The sequence below is a fragment of the Microplitis demolitor genome, chromosome 9 (assembly GCF_026212275.2).
Source record: "Microplitis demolitor isolate Queensland-Clemson2020A chromosome 9, iyMicDemo2.1a, whole genome shotgun sequence".
NCBI lineage: Eukaryota > Metazoa > Arthropoda > Insecta > Hymenoptera > Braconidae > Microplitis > Microplitis demolitor.
Genome location: NC_068553.1, coordinates 1,570,660 through 1,598,598, shown reverse-complemented (window position 1 = coordinate 1,598,598; position 27,939 = coordinate 1,570,660). Strand labels below are relative to the sequence as shown.

The window sequence follows — 27,939 nt, the reverse complement described above, 5'->3', positions numbered from 1 at the left end:
AATAATAATAAAATTGTTACTTAAAGCTTTTAGTAATCGAATATTTAATTTATTTATCATATAACATAATTAATATTGAATATTTACATAAACTTTTAATTAAAAAAAAATTATTTATTAAATATATTTTTATTTACTTCTACTAAGAGAAGTGACCTTTTTTTATTTTGTCATTTTTTGCCACAAAATATACAATTTTACGAACCGGAAGATGTAAAGCTCATCTTCAGATCATATGTTAAAATATATATACGTAATACTTAAATATTTTGATCAATTTTTTTATAATAATCCGCAAGAACCTGCCAAGCCTTCGGGGCCATAAAACCATCCGGTGGATTCTGTCCCGTTTTCGCCAAACCTGTAAAAAATAATTGGTGTTAAGATCGTTTGTGGTTCGCTTGCCCAGAATTTTTACCAGGGAAAGAAGGGTATTTTTAAAGACATACCTCGCATCCTTGTTCCAGAAATAAAATCAAAGTCTTCTTTCCTCTCTGGGTCATAAAAAGCCATTTTTTTATGTTTTTTGTCATATGCTGCTACTTTGAAAGGGATTATTTCGAGGTTAGATAATCCTCGAGCCATTGTCAGGACTCGGGCGCCATGAGTTGGGTCATAGAGATTGCCATCAGGTGTCGCATTTTTATCTGGATGAGGTATTCCTGCAGGATCTCTCCCAACGATATAAAAATTAGCACCAGTATTCATTCTGGCTTTTGCATGCCACTGGACCTTTGGAAATTTAAATAATTGTTTAGCATTAAAAATGTGAAATCGAATGGAACGAGATTCAAGTATTGGCAGGGTCTTACTATACATAATTATTAGGATGGTCCTTATAAAGATCACTTTTTAATTTTGATTGTTGCGCCCCTTCAAACTCTTCCACACTGTGAAAAATTCTCATTAAATTTTACTATGGGTGCATTGTAACTTCGGACCATAAGAAAACTGGTACAAAAGTTATAACTGTACCATAGTAAACGTATGCGCATAGGTCTCAATCGTGTCGTCTGCGCATACAGTGTACTATGGGACACTTGTAAATTTTGTACCAGTTTTCTTAAGGCCCAGGGTTACAATGCACCCATAGTAAAATTTGTTGGAAAGTTTTTACAGTGTAACAAAATAGCTGTCTAAAATTTTTTGATTACGCTCTTCCAAACATTATACAAATATATAATACGAAAGAACATTGAAAATGTCTTGCTCAAGATGTGTTAGTAAAGTTATTTACGCGTATCTTGAGCGAGTCTTGCACCAGAAATTATTTGCAGTGACTAAGACATATCTTGCGCTAGATTTGCGCAAGAAGTGTCATGTTGCGCTATCTCTATATTTCTTACTTTTATTTATGTCACTTTACCCCAAGATCCTGTATTGTATGCTAATGGAGGGGATAAAGTGGCAGAGACAGAAGTGAGATAGATAGTGAAATACTCCCTCTATAATTCCCTCATTATGATTCTACTTCCCCTCATTTTAAGGGGAATGTGTTCCCCTACTCTCACTACGTTGTATACCAAATATATATGTGTACATTCAGAATGACTGCGCGCGCATTTCACTGTTTAGTACTATTAACAAAAAGTGGGGTCTCTCTCTAAGAAGGAATTCTTTGAATTTTAGTCCCGAGATGGGAATCATAGAAAGGGAGCACTGTATGATACTTTTTGAGCAAGTCTGGCGAAAATATGCGTTAGTATACGCAATTAATTTCTGGTTCAAGATTAGCTCAAGTCATTGAGCCAATGCACTTTGAGCAAGATATTTTCAATATTTATCCATAGTTATATAAAGAAGTAGACAACTAGTGTACTGGGCAAGATTGCTATAAGATTGTTGTATGGGTAATTATATATGATCATTTTTTCCCGGGAAGCTTAAATAAATAAAAATATTAAATAGCAGCTTACTTCAACTGGTCCAGCATACATCATAGGGCTTGGAAAAATAGCCAACAGCGTTGAATTTTCTTCTAAAACCTTTTCCTCTAGTACAGCTTTATGTTGAAGAATTCTAGTGTGTAGAGGAACGTCATCATCTTTTGTCCATCCTCCCAAAGGATGTAACAATAATACAGGATTTTTGAACCCTCGATCTAATAACCGTCGCCTTGTATCCTGCATAAGTATTGCGTGTCCATTGTGAATGGGATTTCTTAGTTGAAATGCAAACACCACATCAGCTTTCATTTCTTTGCACTTCTCTCTTATTTCATTTGGTGTCAATCTATAATCATCGAGACCATCATTCCATTTTATTTTATCAAGAACTTCGATGTCTCCACCTATCAACCAATCGCCTGAATCATAAATTATTCTGACATAGGGATGTCTACTGTCAGTGGTACCAAATTGCCTTGCACATCTTTCTTCTTTACGATGATGATAAATTTCAGGTTTTCTTAATATTGCCAACGGCTGTCCTTTGTATTTTAAAGTTATTGCTGAGTGTTCCTCAACTTTATTCTTATCCTCACTGTTAATTGCCAGTACAATAGGAATTGATTGATTTATTTCACAATTATTTTCAATCAGACATCCTAGATGCTGTGTTTCAAGATATTGCTGCTCTCTCATGAAACCAGTAAGAGGACTAGCCCATCCTTCAGCTAATACTTGAAGCCATTGGACATCGATATAATTTATTTCAATACTAACTAACGCATTTGCTTCCTTCTTAGCATCGGATACTCTTGTACTTGGAACAAATAGTTCTTTAATTAACGATTGTGGTTTCGGTATTGCAGGAATTATACATTGACGTTCTAAAAGCTCAATAACTTTAGAAGCTGATTCTTCTAATGTGCAATTTTCAGTCGTGATAACTAAGTCGGGATTAGATGGCTCCTCATATACTTGGTCTATTCCAGTAAATCCTTTTATTATTCCCTGACGCGCTTTTTTGTACAGTCCTTTGGTATCTCTCGCTTCGCAAATAGGCAGAGGTGTATCAACAAATACTTGAAAAAATGGAATGTCAAAGTCTTTGTGAATTTTACGAGCCATCTGACGATCTTCTTCAAATGGTGACACGAAACTGCATAGACAAATTTGTCCACTATCTGCGAATAGTTTAGCAACTTCTGCTACACGACGGATATTTTCTTTTCTGTCTTCTGGAGTGAATCCAAGGTTACAGTTCAGTCCTGTTCTAACATTATCTCCGTCTAGACCGTATGCAGCTATTCCTCGTTCGACTAAAATAGCTTCTACTTTAAAAGCAATCGATGTTTTACCAGCACCCGATAAGCCTGTTAGCCAAACTGTGCAGCCCCGAAATCCTCTTACTTTACCCAGTTTATCTCCTCTATTTCCCCGTGAAACCTGATGGGCTTGAGCTGATACATTGGTACAAGTCTGTGGGAAAATTTAGATTTTGTTACTTAAAAAAATTAGTATATTACGTATCGAGGATGAAAAGTAGGACATTTAAATTCACTTGCCTACTTGAGTCGGATGTGAAAGAAGCAAACACGCGATTAGGACTTCTATAACCAGAGAACTTTCTCGTATAAATTACCAGAAAATTTTAGGTTAGGACGAGATATTTCGATATTTTAGAGAATTATACTATTTGTTCCGGTAATTTTTAATAAAATTTTATTAAAATTGAAATATATTCTATAAGATTACTATTTTTACTATACTACACCCTCGCGGACCTGAAATCACTATAAAATCACAGTGAAATCACAGTGAGATTATAGTAAAAACATTGTGAGACCATGATGAAATTACCGTGAAATCACCGTGATTTTGTGCCCTTCGGTCACTGTAGTTCTATGGTTATCTCACAGTGATTCGATAGTGGTTTCACAGTGATCTTATTATGTTATCACAATCGATTCATAGTTACCTCACAGTGGTATTGTAGTGATTTTAGTGTGGTACCACAGCCAATTCACAGTGAATCCACAGTGAATTTCCAGTAAACTTACAGTAAATTCACAGTAAATATACAGTAAATTTACAGTGAATATATAGTGAATTCACAGTGAATTTACTGTAAGTTTACTGGAAATTCACTGTGGAAAAAACATACAAAAAAATTTTTAAAACCTACCATCATTTTTTTTTTCAAATAAAAAAAAAAACAAAAATTTTCAATGACTACCATTTTTTGTTTTTTTTGTCATTTTATAATATCAATCTTTGAAGCTTTTTGCAATTTTTTCCATTAAACTTATTTCTCAAAACACATCTTGAAAATTTTTAAGTATTCAGAGAACTTTGAAATAAAAAAAAAAGAATACAAACAAAAATTAAAAATGGCCATCATGACACAAATATTCAGTTTATTTAAAAAAAGTACATAAAAAAGTTGAAGAATGTTTGAACAACTTTTTTTTTGCTATTCTATAATCACCATAAAACTATAGGCAAATCATCATAAATTTTCTGTGGAATCATGATGAAATCACCATTAATTTACTGTGAAATCATGGTAAAATCGTCATTAATTCACTGCGAAATCATGGTGAAAACACAATTGATTTACTGTGAAATCACCATTACTTTACTGTGAAATCATTGTGAAATCAGCATTAATTTACTGTGAAATCATGATGAAATCACCATAAATTTACTGTAAACTCGCAGTAAAATCACAGTGAAATCACTACTAAATCACAATGACAAAATGGCACAAAATCACTGTGAAAGTTCCCATTTACTGTACGAGTGCAACAAAGATAGTCACGAATCTGAGAGAAATTCGATTGAGTTTCAATCAGATTTCATTGAAGTTTTTAATCAGGGACTATTTTACACCATATCTGCATCTAAGAGTTTAAATTTTGCCTCCGTTTAAGAGAAGAATGGCGCATGCGCCAATTGTTATTATTTGTTCTCGCAAAAAAGACGACTTTTTCCGGCTAATTAGGGGAGGAATTTTAATTTTCAACTCAGGTATGCTAGAGAATAAAGATGTTTCTCGTAAAAAAAAAACTTTGTTAAAAAAAAAAAACGTTTGAATAATCAATTAGTGCTTACTTCCATTGCAATATTCTAAAACAACGTTGTATATATTAGGATGTGCCAAATAAAATCGGTTTTTTCGGTCCCATACAAAAACTACGTTGAAGATGACAAAAAAAATTGGATACCAAGTTGGGCTCTTCAACTCAATTAAAAAACGCGCGCTTAGTTAAATAAGATTTCCCATTTGAATAGAATGGGAAAAAATTTCATTTAACTTTGAAATTTTATAGTTTATTAATGGATCAATAAATTGAGACGAGCATAACAAATTTTGTAGAGAATTTAATGCTCTACAAAAAAGTACTTTTGCACGATTCATGATGCGAAGCATCAGAGAGTGCTTTACGATCGAAAAATTTTTTTCGCCTCACTTCGGCAACTATTTCTATTATCATACTTTTGTTGATTCACGGAATTAAGATATGTTGCACACCATTTTGAAGATAATTTAATGAAGATTAATTCCATACTTTTCAAAAATTTATTTAGTTCAATAAAAACCAACAAAACATCAAAATAGTTTAAAAAAATTTCCTGTCTGTCAAGTATGAATCCCGTAGACACGATAACTTACGAAAAAATCCAGTAATTGAATCAAATTTTTTTTTTTTAATTTTTTGAAAGAATTGTAGATTCCCTATTGAAAATGGTTAGGTAACTAAGTGTCGTTTAATTACAATTAATAAAAGAATAGAAAGGCTGTATAACTATAGATATATATATCTATGTAAAATTAACATGAATGGTGATATATCTATACATTATACGTACATTTATTCCACCAGGGGCGCTTGCCCATTACCGTCCTAGTACAGCTGTTTTTTTTGTGTTATTGCTAATTGGTAAGCCTGGATTTTTTCAATTCAATTCTTTTTTTTTATTTGTTTTTATTTACATATATTTTTTTTGTTATTAACCGAAATATTTTGAGAAAATTCTTTTATAATTATAAAAAATGACTAATATAATTAAAAAAAAAAAAAAAAACAAATTTTAATGACAGAAAATTGTATATATTTTAAATTTATTCGTGCTTCCCGCCATTTTTTTATTATTTTATTATTTCATAATAAATGAGCATTATGAGTCGTGCACTTTTGGATTTTCCAAATTTTTTTACGAATATTTCAGTTTTTTTCACAAATGACTAATTTGTAAAAGCTGTAATTTTTTGACGTTAAGATTAAAAAATTATTGAATAATATGTTTTGATTGCAAAACAAATGCTCTACAAGAAAGGTCCTGTGACATTTTACGATAAGATTGATAGTTTTGCCGGAAAAGTAAAAAAACCGAAAAATTCTCCATAAATTTGAATTTAAACTTAAAAAACCTGAACTTCAGGTCTATTAAAAAATTGTAAGAGACCTTTTTTGTAGAGCATATAATTCTCTATAAAAATATGTTATTACCGTTAAAATTAATTGACTCGTTAACGATGTATAAAATTTAAAAGTAGAAAAAAATGTTTTCCATGCTATTTACATGGGAAATTTTATTTAAGCAAGCGCGCGTTTTGTAATTGAGTTGGAGGGCCCAACTTGGTACCCAATTTTTTTCTATGTTACATAGAATGTAATTTTCATATGGGACTAAAATATAAATTTTATTTAGGGCATTCTAATATATTTATATATACAATGTGACTTTTCATAATAAAAGTTTTCTATGTTTCTAATATTGGGTCAATGTCGTACGACAGAAGTAGATAAGCATAATGATAAAAATTAATTTTAATCCACGCAAGCTAATTTTGTTGGTTATTTAGATCTAAAAAGATCTTCAGTAAAATAAATTACGAAATTACCAAATAATATAAGATTTCGATTTTCCAAAAATTTCAATGGCCTCGAAAATTTATACGAGTCTAAGATCTCACTAGATCTACTCAGATCAATCTTGATCCAAACTAAATTATTTTTAAAAAAAATATACAATGCGATTACTCATACGCTTTTTGAAATTTTCGCGGCAAAATTGAAAAATTTTTCAAACACGACAGATTTCGAATTTTATATAAATTATAATAATAATAAAATAATTATATTCTATACTTACAACCATCATGCGTTTGCTGGGTTCTCCATCAGTTTCTTTAATCACTTGTGACATTTTTATTATAATTTACAAAACTAACCGGGTTTTATACCATTTATATATTCACTTTATAACCCACTTTGTTTCTCTACGTGGCAACTGCGCGTTGTGTATTACAGATGTCCTCAATATACATACAGTCGAACTTGACTTGAATGATGTCCAGAGCCCGGAACCGGCACTTCCTACCATTAGATTTTACAAGCCTCCCCTCCCTTCCCCCCTCCCCACTAATCACCAATTCACCTTAAAAACTAAAGAATGTTGTATTCGTGTTGTTTACAGAAAAGTGGGAGAAATCGATTAGAGCGAGATAAATACCGTATATGTACATATTATATTTACACTGTACTGTATCCCAAATATTTAACAGACACAGGAGCGTTTAACCATAAACTTGCCCTGTAAATTTTACGGGATTCCCTTTCTATAATAGACAATTACTTTCCTACTGAAATTTTTCCCGCGATCAATAGAAAAAAAATTACAGCGCCGAACACTTTCAAATTTTAAATGGACAATGATTCATGTACACATGACTCCTAACCTAACTAATAACAATCCAATCAGCCCTTTCTGACACCCCTACTACTTTGAGTTCTTAGCCGCCCTCTCCGACTTCTCCTCTCTTTTGAGTTCTCAGCAACTCTCGTTTGAACTAATCCGATAGGAGGCGAAAGTTGTAGTTTATTACTGTTCATATGGGTCAAGTATAAGTTCAAGCGGGAAATTTCAATGACTGGTATAAGATTTAAAATGGCAGTAAATATATTGTAGATGAACAATACGTTTTGGAGTATTTTTAAATTAATAAAATGACAATGAAAGTAAACTAAAAACATACTGCATATGAAAATATTTGAAACAGGTTCGAAAGTTTCATTTAGATATGAAAATACGCCTGTGAAAATTAGAGCTCTTAATACTAACATTAAGAGGTTTCGTATCACACTTTTGTATTTTCCGTAAGAATAACATGGAAAAAAATTTTTTGCGAATATTAATATTCGATTCGAAATTCGAATCAAATTATTCGAAAATTTCCGAATATGATTCGAAAAAATCGAATAATTCGAGAAAATTCGAATAGTTCGAAAAATTTCGGATAATTTGGAAATTTTCTAATAATTCGCGAATTATTGAAATATCACTGAATTTTCTATTGTTTCCAATTTGAATTCCATTACATCGTGTATCAAAATATTATACTTGTGAATAATATATTTTTTGATTAAAAATTAATTACCCGGAGAAAACAATAGGTCAATTTCAATGTATGTTCATCTCTGTCAGTAACATAAAAAATCTAGATACTAATGGCAAGTGATTTTTTCAATCCATTTTGATTTTCATAATTATTAATTTCCATTTGAAAAAAATTTATAAGAAAAAGGTTGCACATGCAATATTTTCAAATTCTCTATTAAAAAAAAGCATGGAAAAATTAATTTCGAGTTTCTCAATTTTCGATTTGGAACGAATAACTCGTAAGTTCGAATTATTTGCACACCCCTACTAACAATGCTTCGTAGAAAAAATCTGTAGATATTGTTATGTAGGAAATAAAATGCTCTACAAAAAAAGTCTCTTATCATTTTTTGATAAATCCATCTGTTCAAAAGTTATTAGAGCTTGAACTAAAATTTATAGTAAATTTTGAAATCTTTTTAATTTTTCAGCGAAACTATTAGACTTATCACAAAATGTCATCCAATCTTTTTGTAGACAATTTTATTTCCTACAAATTATTTTCAATGGTGTTTTCAAATTCCGCATTGTTATCTACTGAAAAACATAATCGATAGCTGCTACCGATTATTTTTTTCGGTGTAGTTATTTTCATTTTAATGTCAAGCTCTTAAAAAAAGTAGGGTTCTGATCGATTTCAAGAGCTTGAAGATAAAACGTATGGATAGTTTAGCTATATGAATCCTCACGCTGGCAAAACAGATTCCTATATCAACGAAATTACATATGTTTATAAGTCCTGATAGCCAAGTTGGCGAGAAACTGACGAGAAACTTGCAACCGCAACTGGACACCAAGTTGACCGCCAACAGTTGGTACCTCCAATAGTTGATAGACATTTTCTGAGAAAGTTGGTGGCAAAAGTTGCTTGCAAAAGTTGGCAATCATAAGTTGACGGTTTCTGAGAAAGTTGGCGGTAACTTGTAGCCAAAAGTTGCAAAAGCTGAAGTTGTCGATAAATTGTCGTCAAGTTGGTCGGAAACTAATGAATGACCAACTTTTTCACGATCAACTCGTGTTATCAGGGCTAGTTGACGTTATTATTAGTTCAGATGCTAAGGGGTTTTATGTTCTATTCATAAACAAGATATTTCACTTTTGGGCTAACCTCTAGGAAATACCGATTCCCGATCAATGGATAGTATAGACATGTCGACGGAGATATCTAAGTGGCAAGGAAGGAATCGATGCTAATTTTTCTGTATGATCACCTAAAATATAGTCAAAATTTAAACCAAAATATGGCTTATGTGTGCCAGAGTGCTTTCGTATTATTTGACCACATACATTTTCCTTCTAAATTTGAAAATTGATTTCGTTTTTATGGTTTCAAATATATATTGTTACGTTCTGGCTCTAATTAAATTTAAATGAAAATTTTAGAAAAATTTTTTTTGAAATAGCGGTATCGCGCTAAGTGAGGTTTGTGAGTCGTCAAGCTCTTGTGATGTGGTCCAACAGCTGGAGTCGCTCGTCCTTACGGAGAAACCCGATCTTCAAAACTCTTCCTGTGCAGAGGAGGATTCACGAGAGAACCCAGTCTTCTGGACTGGTATCAGTGAGGGTTGGCAGTTGATTCCAGTGGACGTTTCATCCGTCCAACCAGTGGGTCTATCGAAATCCTAACGACGTCAACTTGGTCAATTTAAAATTATTCTGTCTAATTAATAGATAAGCCGAAATGTAACAATACACATATTTTTTCAATGCATCCTTGACTCGGACCTTGAAAGATCAGTTGCTAGAAGACTTTAATGGTTACAAATAGATCAGCACACACTTTGCAAGCGCTCGATTGCCGGGGTGGACAAAACAAATTGTAAAAAGACATAAAGATGCCTTTCGATAACAGCGAATAGAGATACTTTGTCACGGTCGCTTGTCATAAAAATTTATTTTTGCAGTAACAACTGTTGTCATAGATTTACTTTGTTTTTCGATATTTTTGTGATCATTTAAAACCCCAGTAGTTATTTTGCTAACGTTGCATACGGACGTACTTGAAGAATTCTCCATCAAAAGAAGTTTATAGAAAATTTATTGTTTACATAAGACAATATAAGATTAATAATTTCAAGTATATTTAATTTGACTGTCTTCAATAGGAATTGAAATGATTTAATATTGTGTCGTTATACTGTCAGAATAATGGGCCGTAATAAAATAATATTATTTTATTATTGTTTACTTATCGTCAATGTTTCGTGCAGTAATATAAAAATTTATGAGTCTTCACCCGAAAAAGATTTATCAAAACGTCTCATTAGCGATGCGGTAATTGTTATTATTAATTTAATTTCCTTTAATTTATTTTTAATTGTCGATTGTTTATTAAATTATTCATTTTTACAAATAGAGAGAAATAGTGGAAAAATGTTTTACAAATAATTCAAATCCAATTATAATCAGTGCTGATTTAATTAATGACGATGACAAAGTTAAAAATCTGTCCGACATTAATAACATAAAATCGTCGTTCATTATCATGAACGAGGGTTTCAAGCCAACTAAGATCGAAGGGTACATTCCTGCTTATCCGGCGTATGTCCTTTTATTTAAATCGTTTTCAAAACTGATGGTGCTTATTGAAGAGTTGATGAAATCAAAAATCTGGAGTATTAAGTCTTCGTTTTTTGTTCTCGACACTACGAAAGATCCTCTTTGTATTTATGCTCAACCCGTACTAGCAATGCTATGGGAATATGGTTTATTATCTTCGTATTACTTATGTTATAACAATGACAGAGATTCGACAATTGTTTATACTTTAAATCCCTTTACAAATTACGCTCCATCACTGTGGGCTCCAGTTGATGCTAGTGACGTAATTATAAATAACCCTGAAGAGAAATGGACATTTTTCAGTCTGAAATATTCAAAAAGTATTTCATGATTTTATAAAAATCGCGTTGTATAGATTTCAGAATTTTTGTAAAGTTACACGGAGAAAAAAGTATAGTAAAAATTACAATACTATAGTAAAGTTTACTAACAGATATGAAAAAATACATTCTGTATTGTAATTATTACTGAACGTTTAGTAAAATTTACTAGTTCGTGATAATTACATAATAACATATTCAAAATTACTATGCGTAATGTATTTTTTGCTAAGACCCTTATATTTTTTACTATTCGTATAGTAAATTTTACTATACCCTCGCGGTTTCGGAAATATCGAAATAATCCCGGAATTATACGGTATAAATACTGCATAAATATGGTATTACTTAAGTTATATTGGCCAGTTTTTTTGTCAAATTATTACCAAAAATTTACGAAATAAATTCAGAATATTTACGGTAATTAAAACCGTAATTATACACCACATTGCACGACTCATGATGCGAAGCATTAGAGAGTGCTTTACGATCGAAAAATTTTTTTCGCCTCACTTCGGTAACTATTTCTATTATTATACTTTTGTTGATTCACGGAATTAAGATATGTTGCACACCATTTTGAAGATAATTTAATGGAGATTAATTCCATACTTTTCAAAAATTTATTTAGTTCAATAAAAACCGACAAAACATCAAAATAGTTTAAAAAAATTTCCTGTCCGTCAAGTATGAATCTCGTATACACGATAACTTGCGAAAAAATCCAGTAATTGAATCGAATTTTTTTTTTTAAAATTCTTTGAAAGATTTGTAGATCCCCTATTAAAAATGGTTAGGTAACTTAGTGTCGTTTAATTACAATTAGTAAAAGAATAAAAAGGTTGTATAACTATAGATATATGTATCTATGTAAAATTAACATGGATGGTGATATATCTATACATTATACGTACATTTATTCCACCAGGGGCGCTTGCCCATTACCGTCCTAGTACAGCTGTTTTTTTTTTGTGTTATTGCTAATTGGTAAGCCTGGATTTTTTCAATTCAATTCTTTTTTTTATTTGTTTTTATTTACATATATTTTTTTTGTTATTAACCGAAATATTTTGAGAAAATTCTTTTATAATTATAAAAAATGACTAATATAATTAAAAAAAAAAAAAACAACAAATTTTAATGACAGAAAATTGTATATATTTTGAATTTATTCGTGCTTCCCGCCATTTTTTTATTATTTTATTATTTCATAATAAATGATCATTATGAGTCGTGCATTTTTGGATTTTTCAAATTTTTTATAGTATATTTTCGGCATTTTTGTAGTATCAAACCCTTCTACCGGGAAAAAATAATTTGTGTGTAATATTATATAAAATTTTATTTAATTATATATAATTTTCTATATCTACATATAACTTTAAGAAGTTATATAAACAATAACTGTCATGTAAAAAAAAAAAATCCGCTGTCTTGTGGGATCGATTTCGACTTCTAAAGAATTGAAGTCTGGTCTGTTAATCACTATACTAACGTATACCAAATTGCTTTTATTATTCAGTCTTAATACATACTATTATACTTAATTAACTCTTAAAGTCAAGTATTTAAAATTAAAGTTGCTCATATATTTGTATCTTTAATATAAATTATTAAACATTTATAAATATTAAAACTACACTATCCCAGAGTAGATTTGTGGCGCATCCAGTTTGCGCAGATCCCATACACGACTCTGAGTGTTACAATTGCTTCTCGTTCAAGTGTTACAATTGACCCTCACGCAGAATTGTTAATAAAAATCTAATTACAATAACAAAAATCAGTAAATTGATATAAAATTCGATTATACAATACTCTTGACATGTCCCTTAAAATATGAATACAAGTCTCACATCATAACGTTAGAAAACAAATAAGTTATTAAAAAAATTGTGAAGCATACAAAAAAAAGTTTTCACGCGTATTTTTAACAATTCTCAATATTTAAATATCGGAACAAGATTAATAACTGAATATTTGATCTAATCAATAATTTACTATTTTGAACAAGTTAAAGAAAGAATAATAATAATTTTTTAATAGTTTTTCATTGAATGTTACCAACTGTCTCTTGTTACAACTACAGCACTTCTCCCCTACTTACCAGAAATGTATCATTCTTCAGCATTTAGTAATTTTACAGCCCTGATCATTAACTCGTCATCAAGTTTACTATTTTAACTGCTATTTATACGGAATACGTGGCATGAAGTAGTAAAAGTCGATGTATAGTCAAGCAATCGTATAAGCCGGTGGTTGAACTACTCGAATTATAATTTTTAAATTCTGGAAATGATCGATTTTTGAATCAATCAATCAATAATTATACTATGAGATAAATCTTTATTTTATTACACAGATAACAAAGTACAGTATTTTTATCACATTAATATTTGATATATTTTATAAAAAATATAAACTATCGAGAAAATTCAAAATTAATTAAAGAAATTTTTTTCTGCTGATAATTAAAGAGCATAAAAAAATTAATTCAATAATTGTTTTCAGGTATACATTTTTGACAACAATGATTTCAAATAATAAGTGTAAATTATTCGAGTCTTATTTTATAAAAAATCTAAATATAAAATTTACTTACAAAATGTATAATCATTTTTCAATTATTTAAAATATAATTATATAAATATTTTGTCTGTATTATGGATAAATATATGATTATACATATTATGATTATTTACTAATTGACAACTAGGAATTTCAATATATATCATTATTTTTCCCGAGTAAAAAGTTTTTTCATATAATTTTATACATTTCTATATATGGCAAAAAAAAATTTATGTATATTTTTATATAATCATATACAAATATATCGGCCCACTTTTCCTAAATAATTAATGTATAATTATATGGAGTTGTACTAAGACTCCGTTAAGGTTGTATATAATTATATATAATTATCTGTTGCCATAGACATGGTTTATGCATCACTTTATATACTTGTATACAATCATATCTGGCCATTTTTCCTATATATTTCATATGAACTCATACATGGAGTAATAGCACTCCGTTAATATCATATATAATTATTTATGGCCATAAAAATCATTTACGTATAATTGTATTTAATTATATACTAAAATATTGGCCCATTTTTCCACAATAATTATTCTATAATTATATGGATTGAAATAAAACTCTTTTAAGGCTGTATATAAATATATATAATTATCTGTCGCTATAGATATGGTTTATGCATAATTTTATATAACTATGTACAATCATTTTTCCCATTTTTCCACAATAATTTATGTATAATTATATGGATTAGAGTAAGTCTGCTTTAGGGTAGCATATAATTATCTATAGCTACAAACGAAATCCATTTATAATTTCAGACAATTATGTATAATTATATATAACCATTTTTCTTATATATTTTTCATATAAACTCATATATGGTTGTAATAAGACTCTGCTGAGATCATATATAATTTTATACGGCCATAAAATTATAAATCATATTCATGTAATTTTATAGATATATAATTTTATACAAAATATAAAAAACAATATATAATTTCATGTAACCACATAAAGCCTCTGATAGTAATTGGTTACAAATTGCGATTTGTAATTTTAGCAATGGCTTGGATTTGCGTAGTTAGACATAATCATACAGAAAAATGATATTTTCGGTTTTTTGGAGATATATATATAAATATAAAAACAATTAACAAAGTCATAATTTTAAATTATCACGGGTAGATTTTAAAAGTATGTTTCAGTTAATTTACATTTACTATGAAGCAATGTCGACATAATTTCGGTCATTAGTACGTCTCTTCTATTTTATTTATAATTTGTATAATTATCTATTTTTTAGTATAATTATACATAGCACTACGTAACCTTATAAATTGTATACAATTAATCATTCGATGTCTTTTCTCAAATATAATATTAGTGATTAATTGTATTTTTGTTTCATTAATATTCATATATAAATCATATGCAAATATAATACTATATAATTTTATACGATTATATTGGGCCATATCATGTATAATCCTAAATAAATCATGTATAATTATATACAATCTTTTTACTCAGGCGTATTTACTGATATATATATATATATATATATATATATATATATATATATATATATATATATATGTATATATATATAGAAAACGTTGATCCGTTTTTCACGGGCTAGACATTATTAGTCTTTATAATTTATTTATACATATATATTTTTGAGATGTATCGAATCGAAAAAAATAAATTGAATATATAATATTTTTTTCAATTCGATTCTAACACAGTTTTTCACAGCTTCAATAATAGTGTATCATTTATGTAAATTTGTATCGTCATTCACAATTTGAACAATTTTTAAATTCGATATATTTTAACAACACATTTATCACATAGAATGTATATATAATTTTTATTAGAGACAAATGTATATATAAAACAGGGTGGGCCCGAAAAAAACAAAAAAACTAATTAATATTAAGTGTCTCTTCGGAATTTTTGATTCCCCATTTAAATAGCATGGTATAAAATAAATTCTTCGTTGATAATTTTTTACCTCAGCAATGGCTCATTGTACAGATAAGCTCAGATTTTATTTTCATTTTCATTTTTTAGTTTCCAAGAATTTACAAAAAAGTTCATATACTTCATAACATTTATAAATGCGGCAAATTGTGGTAGTTAGTGTTGCTGCACGGCCATATTTTATACAAAACATTTTTTTCATCATTTTTAACGATACTTTCGTTGAAAATCTAATTGGTTTTTTTTTGGCCCACCCTAATATATATATATATTAATTGTATATTTCGTTTAATATTTTTTACACCAATTGGACGTTTAAATATTTGGACGGGTTTCACAACACAAAAATATGATATTTACTGAAAACAAAAGATAATAAATTTATCTTATTTTATTGTAAATTTAAACACTTTCTGTTAGGTTTGACTCATCTGAAATCGTCTTAATGTCCTGAGAAAGATAAAGTGGGCATGATATGGATCTTGTCAAGAAGTTTTTTTCTTCTACTATCACTTCAATTCCTTGATTTCTCGGTAGCATACGAATTTCAACTTTTTGGCTCATGAAGTACAAAAGGAGAGTCAAAGTCATATATAGTTGTACTGTAACAGTTTTATATTTTTGATTTATTCAAAATTGAGATTTAAAGATTTAGATCAATTCAAAGTTTACGATAACTAAAATAATGTTTATATATACTCCTTATTAAAATAAAGGATTTAAAACGATAAGAAAAACAAAATTTCAAATACTTTTTAATGCTTTTGAATACTTGGAATACTTTTAAATCACTCTTTTTATGGGCATTTAACATTGCAAAGCATTTCAAATCGAATCTTTTAATCAGGGATTAGAAGGTTTTGGCGCGCTAACGCGTGCTCACTATTTTTAACCTCTTGTAATGTTTTTATAACTACCTTTCACGCTCCCCTTATGAAAAAGTCACCATTATAAATATTTATCATGAACGCTTATTGTCACTATTAGCCGCTAACATAACCAACCATCCCCATAACAACCGTTACCATGACATCAGTCTCCATAGCAACCGTTACCATGGCAATAGTCTCCATAGCAACCGTTGCTATGACAGCAGTCTCCATAGCAACCGTTGCCACGACATTAGTCTCTATAGCAACCGTTACTATGGCAATAGTTTTCATAGCAACCGTTGCTATGACAGCAGTCTCCATAGCAACCGTTGCCACGACATTAGTCTCTATAGCAACCGTTACTATGGCAGCAGTCTCCATAGCAACCGTTGCCACGACATTAGTCTCTATAGCAACCGTTACTATGGCAATAGTTTTCATAGCAACCGTTGCTATGACAGCAGTCTCCATAGCAACCGTTGCCACGACATTAGTCTCTATAGCAACCGTTACCATGGCAATAGTTTTCATAGCAACCGTTGCTATGACAGCAGTCTCCATAGCAACCGTTGCCATGACATTAGTCTCTATAGCAACCGTTACTATGGCAATAGTTTTCATAGCAGCCGTTGATATAGCAACAGTCCAAAATTTTTCTCGGCGACTACTAACGTTTCAAAGGGTGCATCGAAAATATTATTTAGGATGCTAAAAAAAAATTATTATGAAAATTTGAGCCTTTCATATTAATATTAAGAGGTATATATATATATATATATATATACATACAAAATCTTACCTGAAAAAATACTTGCAGCCATAAATAGAATAATATAATAATAGATATCTGGTAAATCATTTTCAAGCCATGACCGCACATAATATCCTTGAGCAATGAATTCCGAAATCATTACTAGTAAAAACATTGAAAATGAATTCAAATGTAATTCTCTCTGCAAAATACAAAAAATAAAACATTAATATCTGCTCCATTAAGAAAAACAAAATCTGAGTATCGCTGAGTATTGTATATAATTCTATATAATTGTATACAAATGTATATATTTTTGTATACAATTATATAGAATTTATACAGTTATATACGATTGTATACAATTAAATATAATTATATATGATTGTATATAATTAGATCGGGCCACTTTTTCTATCCAATTTTATACAGTTGTATAAAATCGTTTTTCATTGGGTAACACATGAAACATCAAAAAAAAAAATATTGAAAACGGTGTTTTTTCAATTTTTTTGTTGATAATATCATATCAACTGAAAAATGAGCTCCATTTAATTACGTGGTGATCGAAAGAGACCAAAAAGAAGAAGAGTTGGTATGATTTTATATACATTCGAGTACATAGTCTTATATTTCAATTAAATAGATGAAGACTCATCCTAACCTAAATGCATATCATTAAATTAACGATACTATAAACTGTTAAATTAACATGTGAGTATTCTTAAACAAGGTAAATAAATCGTTATTCTGACGATACGTCATTTTGTGACAGATATTTGGAATGTAATGTGTTGTGCCTATTGATGGCAGATTATAATCCGGGTTTATGTATTTGGCAAGACTGTTTTGAGTATTTCTTGAAAATGAGAGAAAAGTCGGTAAGTGTATGAATTAATATGATGATAAATTTCGTCACAAGATGGCTCGTTGAGTTACTTCGATATTTTTTGGACGTTTGCTATCGCACATAGTGATGTGAGGCTGTCAGGTCATTTTTTGACCGTCATGTCATGGTCACAAGACCGTCAGACAGTTGTGTCGACATCTTACAAACGCCTTTCTAACTTTTAGACAAATTCAAATTTTGAAACCGCCATTTTCTTAACAATACCACGAGATAAGAATACGAAGGGAAACTAAATTTTTCAATCATTTGCAAAAAATATTGCGTCTAATCATCTAGCTGGTTGTGATTGATAAAATTCATGATCAAGCCCAAATTCGTGACCCAAAATTTTATGACGGTCATAAATCATCTAGCTAGATGTGACTGACCAAATTTGTGACAAAAAAATTTTTGACGGTCCGAAATGACGGACTCTGACCGGAAAATTTGTGACGGTCATTTCGCAATAGAACAGGCTCGTCATTTAGGTCCGTCGGTCACAAGACCGTTAGCGGACCATCTTGACCAAAACTCAAAATGACGGTCATTCTGCATCACTAATCGCACATGTATAACCAAAAAATATTTTTTGATCTGTCGATGTCGTCATTATTAGAAAGATTAGGTATCTATTTTACCAACCGTATCTTATCTAATATTTTTAGCTGCCGACTATAGGCGCTAAGTATCGTACATTTCAAGTGTCTGTCACAAAAATTGTCTTACATATTTTTATCGTAATTATTTTTCATACCGTACATGCACGTATCATCATCCATATTGTTCCCCAAATTGCACAATTAGTATTGGCCAAAATATAAGAATGCTCAGCTATAAAGTTTCCTATAGTAGTCAGATTGGTGTCAATACATTTAGTAATTTCAATTTTCGTAGCATTCATTCCGTACGTGGCGTTGCTTAAATAATTCGGGTTTAGTAACAAAACCACCAATGATCCCAGAATCAGTCCAAAACACGTGGTCTAATTGAATTGAAAAATATGATTATTAGGTGACTCATTGCTAATGAATAGATAAATATCTTATAAGAGATATAGGGAAAGGGGGGGGGGGCGGGGCAAAATGGGGTACTTAAGGAAATAGTAAGTTTTCGGGGACTAAATACAGAACATCTTTTTTTTTTTTTAAGATATTCATAGTGTATGGAAAAAATTTTCATTATTTGCGGACAAAATGGGGTACCCCCAAGAAAAGGGGAAAAAGAATTTTTGCACGGAAAGAAAATTATGGGAAGTTTTGCTATGCATTATGGGAATACTTTCCGTAATGGCATAAGAATTGTACCCTTACTATTACAGGGATGGTTCCCATATGTTATGGGAACCATCCCCGTCATAGTATGGGTACGATTTCTACACCATTATGGGAACCAGTTCTGTAATGTTATAGGAACTATTCCAGTAGTGGAATGGGAAATATTCCCATACTGATAGAGGAAGTATTCTTATAATATTATAGGAACCATTCCTATAATGTTATGGGAACCATTCCTATAATGTTATGGGAACCATTCCTATAATAGTATGGGTACAATTCTTAAACCATCATGGAAACCATTCCCATAATGGCATAGGAAACCGTTCCCATAATATTATGGGGACCATTCCCATATTATTATAGGGATCCTTTCCATAATGGTATGGGAATAGTTTCTATAATATTATAGGAAAACCGTTCCCATAATATTATGGAAATTATTCCCATAATGTTATGGGCACTATTCCTATAATGATATGGGAACCATTCCCATAATAATATAGGTACAATTCCCATACCATCATGGGAACCATTCCCATAATGTTATGGGAAACCGTTCTCATAATATTATTGGAACCATTCCCATACCATTATAGGAACCATTTCCATAATGGTATGAGAATAGTTTCTATACCAATAGGAAAACTGTTCCCATAATATTATGGGAACTATTCCTATAATAGTATGGGTACAATTCCTATACCATCATGGGAACCATTCCCATAATGGTATGGGAATAGTTCCCATACCAATAGGGAAATCGTTCCCATAATATTATGGGAACCATTCCCATATCATTATGGGAACCATACCCATATCATTATGGGAGCTATTTCTATAATGTTATGGAAACCATTTCTATAACATCATAAAAATTTATTTTTGCAAAATAGTGTAGAAATTTTTAAAAATTTGAGATATTATCGAAATTTACATTTTTATTTTCAAAATTGAATTTTTTTGAATGTTCTGCGCTGAGAAAAAAATTTTAAAATTTTAATAGTTTATATCATAAAACAAGTCATTAAAATTTTTTGACTGACACTCGAATTTTGAAAAAGTTTAAAAACCGATTTTAAATTGTCAATTAGTTTTTTTAGTAAGCACGATTTATAATTATCTTCAAAGTTATAGATTTAAGTTACTTTTTATTTCAAAGAAGATATTCTCAACATCGCAATTATATATTTTTTAAAGTAATACTTAAAAAAATTATTAAATGTTAATTAAATTTAAAAATAATAAAAATTGTAAATATTTTCAAGTTAATTATTGAAGTACATCTAAACTAATTCAAAACTGAGTTCTTTCATTGTAAATTGATAAAAAAAAAAAATTAAATTGATTTCATACTATTTTTTTTATTCAAAAATGAAATTTTTCGAAGCCCGTAAAAAAAAGAAAATTCAAAATAATGCTCAATTTTATTGACAAAAATGATTTTGGAATATTGTAGAAAAATTTTTAAAAAATTCTAGAGGTGTCCCATTTTGCCCTCAACTTCCCCATTAATTTTTTTGAAAACTTACGAGATAGAGAGCTCCGGCTATAATTACTGAAGATCTTGATTTAGGAAAGCTTTTATAAATGAATGAATAAAATTTCCGAAACATATTTACTGATTAATATGAGCAATTTACTTTTTTTTATTAGAAAATTGTTTATTTATTCAAACTTATTGACAAGTTAGTTATTATTTATCAGAGATGGTTCGTTACAAGCTTGTAAGAGAGTTTGAGCAGGACTGAATCTGCTATCAACAGATTTCCGGGTTCAGCAATTAAGGATGCGCAGTCATACAATCAATACGGCAATAAATCCCGGGGATCGTATAAATAAACGGGCCATGATAGAAAAGGGATTTTAATAAACAGAACAATCTAGGAACGTAATGCACAGAATTCGGGCAACGGTTGGCCCTGCTGATCAGCCCTAGAATTTCCCAGAACTCAAGAAGCTCGAAAACATTATTGTCAATACATTTTTGAGCTCTCCACGCTCGAAAATAGTAATGTCGCATATATCATTGTGAAAATTTAAGTAGGGTAAATGTACCAATTATTGACCTTATAATATCTTATAGTATACTTTGTTATATGATTTAATTATATGACTGACATATAATATTTATACATGTAAATATATAATTACACAAATATATGTTCACATATATTTGTATAAATGTATGTAAATATATATTTATATAGAAAAATTTTATCAGTCATGAAAAAAAGTCCTGACGGCTCATGGGCTTGAACCCTCGTCCTTCCGGTTGGAAATCTGATCTGATGATCTCTGTGTCCAAACCATGTTTGAAAGAAGATGATTGTATTTGTTTTCATACAAATGAAGTTAAATAAAAGTGTAAAGTAATAATCGCTATGAAAGATGTTGAATTCGAATACGGGACCCTTCGATCGTGAGCTGATCGTGAAAAAATCAGTTTACAAATTTTGTAAAATATAATGAGATTTTTTCTCGGAAATATAGTTTTTAAATTGTAATCTTTTTTTTATCACAGTGTTAACATTGTTATTTTTAATTGAAAAAGATTTTGATAAAATTACGATATTACTAGGGAAATTTCGCAAGTTTTCATCACGAAAATTTAAAATTGAAAGGGAAAAATCCAAATAATTTATTGATCTTTACAATATCAGAGAATAAACAGAAAAAGATATAGATATTTATTATTTCTTAGCAAAAATACATTGATAATCACTGACAGACAGGTAATTAGAAGTGCATTGACATTTATGATTAATGCAAACCGAATGTTTGACTTTGCATTCTTTATTGTTTGAACAAACTCCGCCAATAATTGGTGCGCATATTTCACCATTTACTACAACATAATTATTTTTGCAAATACATATTCCATGATTGGAGCATATTGCGTTCGATGTATCCTCACAATCCTGATTGCTGTTACATGATCGACCCAACCGCACTGAAAAAGAGCCAAAATAGTAATAGCACAATGTAGTTAAATTTTTGACTGCTATAATATTAGACAATGGGACTTATTACATATATTTTTTGAAATTATAAAAAAAAAGTGCATTGACACTAACAACTTTAATGAATAGTAAATTATTTATTAAAGTCATTCGTTTGTGGTTCTAATACTCTTGGTTCACTTGTCCCCGAATAGTGATTCAATTGCCCTCACAAAGGGGACGATTGAACCATTTGATGCAGTTGTACAATTTCGTATTTTTTAAAAATTTTCATCATTTATTATGTGCTTGTGAGAAATAATAGTCTATATTATAAATTATAATTTCGTAAAAAAAAATTATCATTTTGCTTTTATTCATATAAAAAAAAAATGTTATTGGTTCAACTGACCCCACTCAAAATTTTCATGCAAAGCTAAAGATCTTTATCGTGAAAATAAAACAGAAAATGATGATTCTTCAGATAGATGTCACGCTAAAATAATTTAACCAACAAGTTCAGCCATAAGCTACTGCATCGTCACAGCTTTTACAGCTAAAGCTTTGACATGAGTTTATAATGACTATTCTACAAACTCCTGTCACAGAGATATAAATTACCGGAATTTACTTCAACCGATATGCAGAAGGATCCAGGTTCGAGCCCCAGTAATGACGAATAATTTTTCATCGATAAAAAAAAATTAATAAGCGTCGATTAATCAGTACAAATAGTAATCCTAGTATATATGATTAGATCTCAATATTTTTTATCGGGTTACACTATATGAAGCTGAATCTAACGGCCGTAATAAGTAGCAGCCCGCAATTTTTTGCGTGGCCGCTACTTATTACGGCCGCTAGCTTCAGCTTCATGCTACACCATCGATACTCAGGAATAAGTACAATATGCATTTGACACTAAAAACACCGAGAACACTTAACGGACTATTGATACTAAAGCGTTAGTATGAAAGAGTACTAGTTCTTTATTTTTTCACAAGTTTTTCCAATAATGTTGATTAGTATTTTTCCGTAAGATTAGTACTGTAAACATTCATTTTATTTTGATATAAAAATAATGTAATTAAGTATACTTACATTTTACACAAAGAGTTTTAGTCAGTGCCGTGTAATTAGACTTGCATTGACATCGATTATTTATACACATGGAATTAGCAGGTGCACAACGTTCATCGCTCCAACAAAATTCACCCAAAAGTGGTAAACACGTTGAATTATTCACAAAAATATGATTATCTTTACACACACATTTTTTATTAACTGAGCAGCCAATATGCAGAATATCTCTACAGTCCGTATCTCTTTTACATGATTCACCTATCGAAGCTACGAAAATATGATTTACTGATTAATTACACCATCAATTTACTTTTTGCCAGAAATAGTGACTTCAAAGTGTCAATGCAGTAGCATTATGTCCGAATCCTTATTTCTAATTTATATTCGATTTATATACTTACTTATTACACATTCTTTATTAGATTTCATTGTGAATCTTTCGTTGCATTGACATTTACTATTTATACAAATTGAATTATCAATTAAACAACGTTGATGTCGATCACAAGGTCCACCAATAAGAGCAACACATCCTAAATTCTGCTTTATCAGACCATAATTTGGTAGACATGTACATTTACGGGCTTCTCTACTGCACGTTGCGAAGTCCAGCCTCAGACAGTCTGTATCATATTGACAATGCTCTCCTAACATTACTGAAATTTTTTATAGTAATGTATTGTAAAATACAACTTAATATAGTGTTCAACCTATCGTTACTAGCGCTCCCTCTAGCATATCATTTTCTAGTGGATCCGAATTATGGTAATTCTCACATTTTGCGGCAATTTCTGGCAAATTACGGTAGTGTACGATAAACTGAGGCAAAATATGGCAATTGGACGTAATCAATATGGTAATTAATGGTAAAATACGGTAATTTACCGAAATTTGTGGTGTTTTTACCATAACACAATAAAATATTTCACTCTATGGCAATATGACGTAATTTAGTAAATCTGTACGTTCATGGTAAAATACCGTATTGTTACGGCCCTAATTTACTGTGAAATACCTAAGTTACCGTAAAATACCGCAGTTTACGGTAAATACCGTCTTTTATGGTTAAGATATGGTAATTTGACTTCGTTAGGGTTGGCGCCCAATTATCACCATAAATTGAGGTTTGGATTCTTGCTACTAATTTTATATAGTGGAAACCTAAACCTCAGGGTTGGCGCCCAATCTATCACCATAAATTCAATAGTGTCAGAGTGGCGCCACGGTCGTAGTGCCAATAACAAAGGGGTACCAATCATGATAGATATTGTGGTTCAGAAATACGTCAATATAGTTATTTCACTCAACGTATTGCTATTCTCAATGTATACTATTATATGAATATTAATCAAATACCTGGATTTAAGCACAAAAATTTCTCTTCTTTTTCGGCCCATCTTATGGCTCTGCATACGTTAGTTTTATTACACGGATCAAAATGATCTGGATCACACTATAAAATCATTTTATTCAAAAATAAATTTATACTAATTTTAAGCTGGCCCAGGTAACAGATGTTTATAATTACATATAATTCATACATAATTATAGATGACGTTATATAGATGTACATGTCTTCTTTAACATCATATATAGTTACATATAATTATATCAGGTCATTTTTTTTACATAGTTATATACATTAGGGTGTGTCAAAAAAATCGACTATGGTTTTTTTTTTTCGAATAAAACGACAAATTATCTAGAGTAAAGTTTTCTCAAATTTCATATAAATTCCTAGTTATTTAAATTTTAATGTTAATCTCTTAAAATTGATCAGAACACTATTTTTTTTTTAAAAGCTTGATATTGAAATGGAAATAACTAGAAAGTTATGAGGAATTTGAACAAAAGTTTATTCAAAATAATTTGTAGGAAATAAAATTCTCTACAAAAAAGATTTCATGACATTTTGTGATAAATCTGATAGTTTTGCCGGAAAATTAAAAAGAACTCGAAATTTACTATAAATTTGACTTCAAGCTCTATTAACTTTTCAACAGACGGATTTATCAAAAAATGATAAGAGACTTAGTTCCGTTTAATCATTAAAAGTATTTGTATTTGTTAATGATTCAAATAATGCGTACCCGTTGTCCATATCCGATACAGTTTTCGCTGCTTTGGTCTTTCTTATTGTTATAATTTCGCAGATGACTATAAATATTGGCACTGCTGACAGCAAAACCAATCATTAGTATTTTCAATATCATTTTTCAAAATTGAAAAATTATTCTTTACTGACTCAACACTTCAAAATAAAAATATTAAACTGACTACAACATATGTATCACATATATTTTTCACAAGAACTTATTTATATATTTTGTTTACGACGATACTTCATTATCATTAAAAAAATTAAGTGCATCCTGTCATGACAAATTTAGTGATGTTGTCAGTAACACTATTTAAAATTTATAAATAGTATTTTAAATAAAAAGTGTTATCAAGTACAATGCTCCATATCTATAATTGCCCTTGCTATTAAACACTGCATGCGACCAATCAGAAATGATCAATGTTCAATAAAAGAGTTTATGAGGCTGACGTTAGACATTCAATAGCGTTTATTTTGAGCATGTGTAACAGTAAATAATTTTCATTTCCACTAATGCCTCGGGTCGAAAAATTTGATCTAATTTTAGTTTAATGAACTATTTGATGTTTTTGATCTTTTACAAAAATATTAAGCTGTTTTCGACCTGTTGTTTTAAAAAACGATTCCGTTACGGGCAGACCAAACTAGATTAATTCTTGAACTTTAAAAAATATTAGTTCTAAAAATTTGCAAGGACAAAAGTAGATTAAATCATGGACTTATAAAATTTTTATTTATGGGCAATATTTATAAAAAAATATCAAGCTACAGAATTGATTATGTTTTGTTTACTATTTATTCAGTATCTTTTGTTTAACAATGTCGGCAGTTAATGAAAGTTTGACAGCTTAATTTTTAGTTGTCTTGACTGAATATTTATAGCATTGAATAAAAGTGATAAAATAACTCTTAAAATGTCAAAAAAAATTTTCTTATTTACTGGATAAAATCGAAAATATTTTGGCATTAGAAAACATCGAAATTCTTGTGACATCTTATTACGGAAGCACATTAGCGTTTCTAATATTAAGAAAATTAAAATAAATTTATAAATCTAGATTATTATTATTATTTATATTTTTAAAAAGTCCCGTTTTAGATCTGAAAGCGATTAAAAACAGACTAAATATCATATGAAAATGAGTCTGATATTGGCCTGGATAAGGAATAGTACGGGCAAATACAGATTAAATTCCATATAAAATAAATACGATTGATAAACTTGAATTAAAGAAAAAATATTTGAATTTATCATTTATTTTAAAACAGATCTAATTTGTTGACCTGAGGCAGCTAATGATTATTTAAATTGTTTATTGCCCACGCTATAAAATATTTATTTTATAAAAATTAATTTCAGCACAGTTAATAATAATTTTTTTTTCAAATTCGAAGTAAGACCTTAAAAAAAAAAAGAAATAAGAAAGAGAAATTATAATTTTAGATCCAATTTTTGATCATCGAGTTTTGTACAGATGTCGGTGCTCTGAGGTGCTAGAAAGTTATTTTGACTATTTTTCGGGTAACGGCAATTGAAAATGATAATTTAACAGTAATGAGTTGGGAGATAAAGAAATTTTTTATAGAAAAACATGTAACTGTAAAAGAAATAATTTAAGACCAAATTTTCGTCAGATACACACAATAAATGAACACCACTCATTTCTTTATTATAATATTTATGGAATACAGTTGTTTTTTAGAAAACAACAAAGATAACCTAAAAGTGAGAACTACTTTTTAACCAAAATACATTTATTATTATTGAGAGATGAGTAATTAGTACCGCATTGACATTTATTATCAACACAAACAGAATTTTCAATTCGGCATTCTTTATTACTTGAACAGGCTCCGTCAATCAATGGTACACATTTGTCTCGGTTGACGACAACATAGTTATCATCACAAATACATACTCCATGTTCAGAGCATACTGAGTGCAATATATTTTTACAATCTTGATTGCTTTCACATGGTTTACCTATATAAGCTGAAAAATGACCAGAACGGTGATAATACACACTAGTAAAGTTGACAGCTGCCATATTTATGAATAAAAGTTGTTATTTACTTTATTTTCACTCGAAATATCAGAATTTAAAAAAAAAAAAGCATGAATTCACTGAAAATATTTTGTATACATAATTGGAAAGCTGTTACTTTTTTTTTGCAAATTTTTCGAATTATTCAAAAAATAAAAAACATTTTATAGCATTATGAGATAGAGACTACTGTATCGTCAATATTAAAAATATTCATCATGGACGCCTAATGTC

At 29.8% G+C, this 27,939-nt stretch overlaps 2 protein-coding genes across 2 annotated transcripts; both read right to left on the bottom strand.

The window, feature by feature from the left end:
- Positions 1-122: 122 nt before the first annotated feature.
- On the bottom strand, positions 123-7,712 carry LOC103577274 (bifunctional 3'-phosphoadenosine 5'-phosphosulfate synthase). The gene is made up of 4 exons (XM_008557849.2): positions 7,044-7,712; positions 1,917-3,362; positions 450-732; positions 123-361 (listed from the first exon to the last, which is right to left on the bottom strand). Exons 1-4 carry the CDS (start codon positions 7,095-7,097, stop codon positions 261-263), a joined length of 1,884 nt encoding a protein of 627 aa, XP_008556071.1. The 5' UTR covers positions 7,098-7,712; the 3' UTR covers positions 123-260.
- A 14,515-nt stretch (positions 7,713-22,227) lies between these two features.
- On the bottom strand, positions 22,228-27,708 carry LOC128668653 (prion-like-(Q/N-rich) domain-bearing protein 25). Its single transcript, XM_053742013.1, has 5 exons — positions 27,406-27,708; positions 24,916-25,012; positions 23,961-24,215; positions 23,578-23,826; positions 22,228-22,487 (listed from the first exon to the last, which is right to left on the bottom strand). Exons 1-5 carry the CDS (start codon positions 27,706-27,708, stop codon positions 22,228-22,230), a joined length of 1,164 nt encoding a protein of 387 aa, XP_053597988.1.
- Between the last annotated feature and the right edge of the window lie 231 nt (positions 27,709-27,939).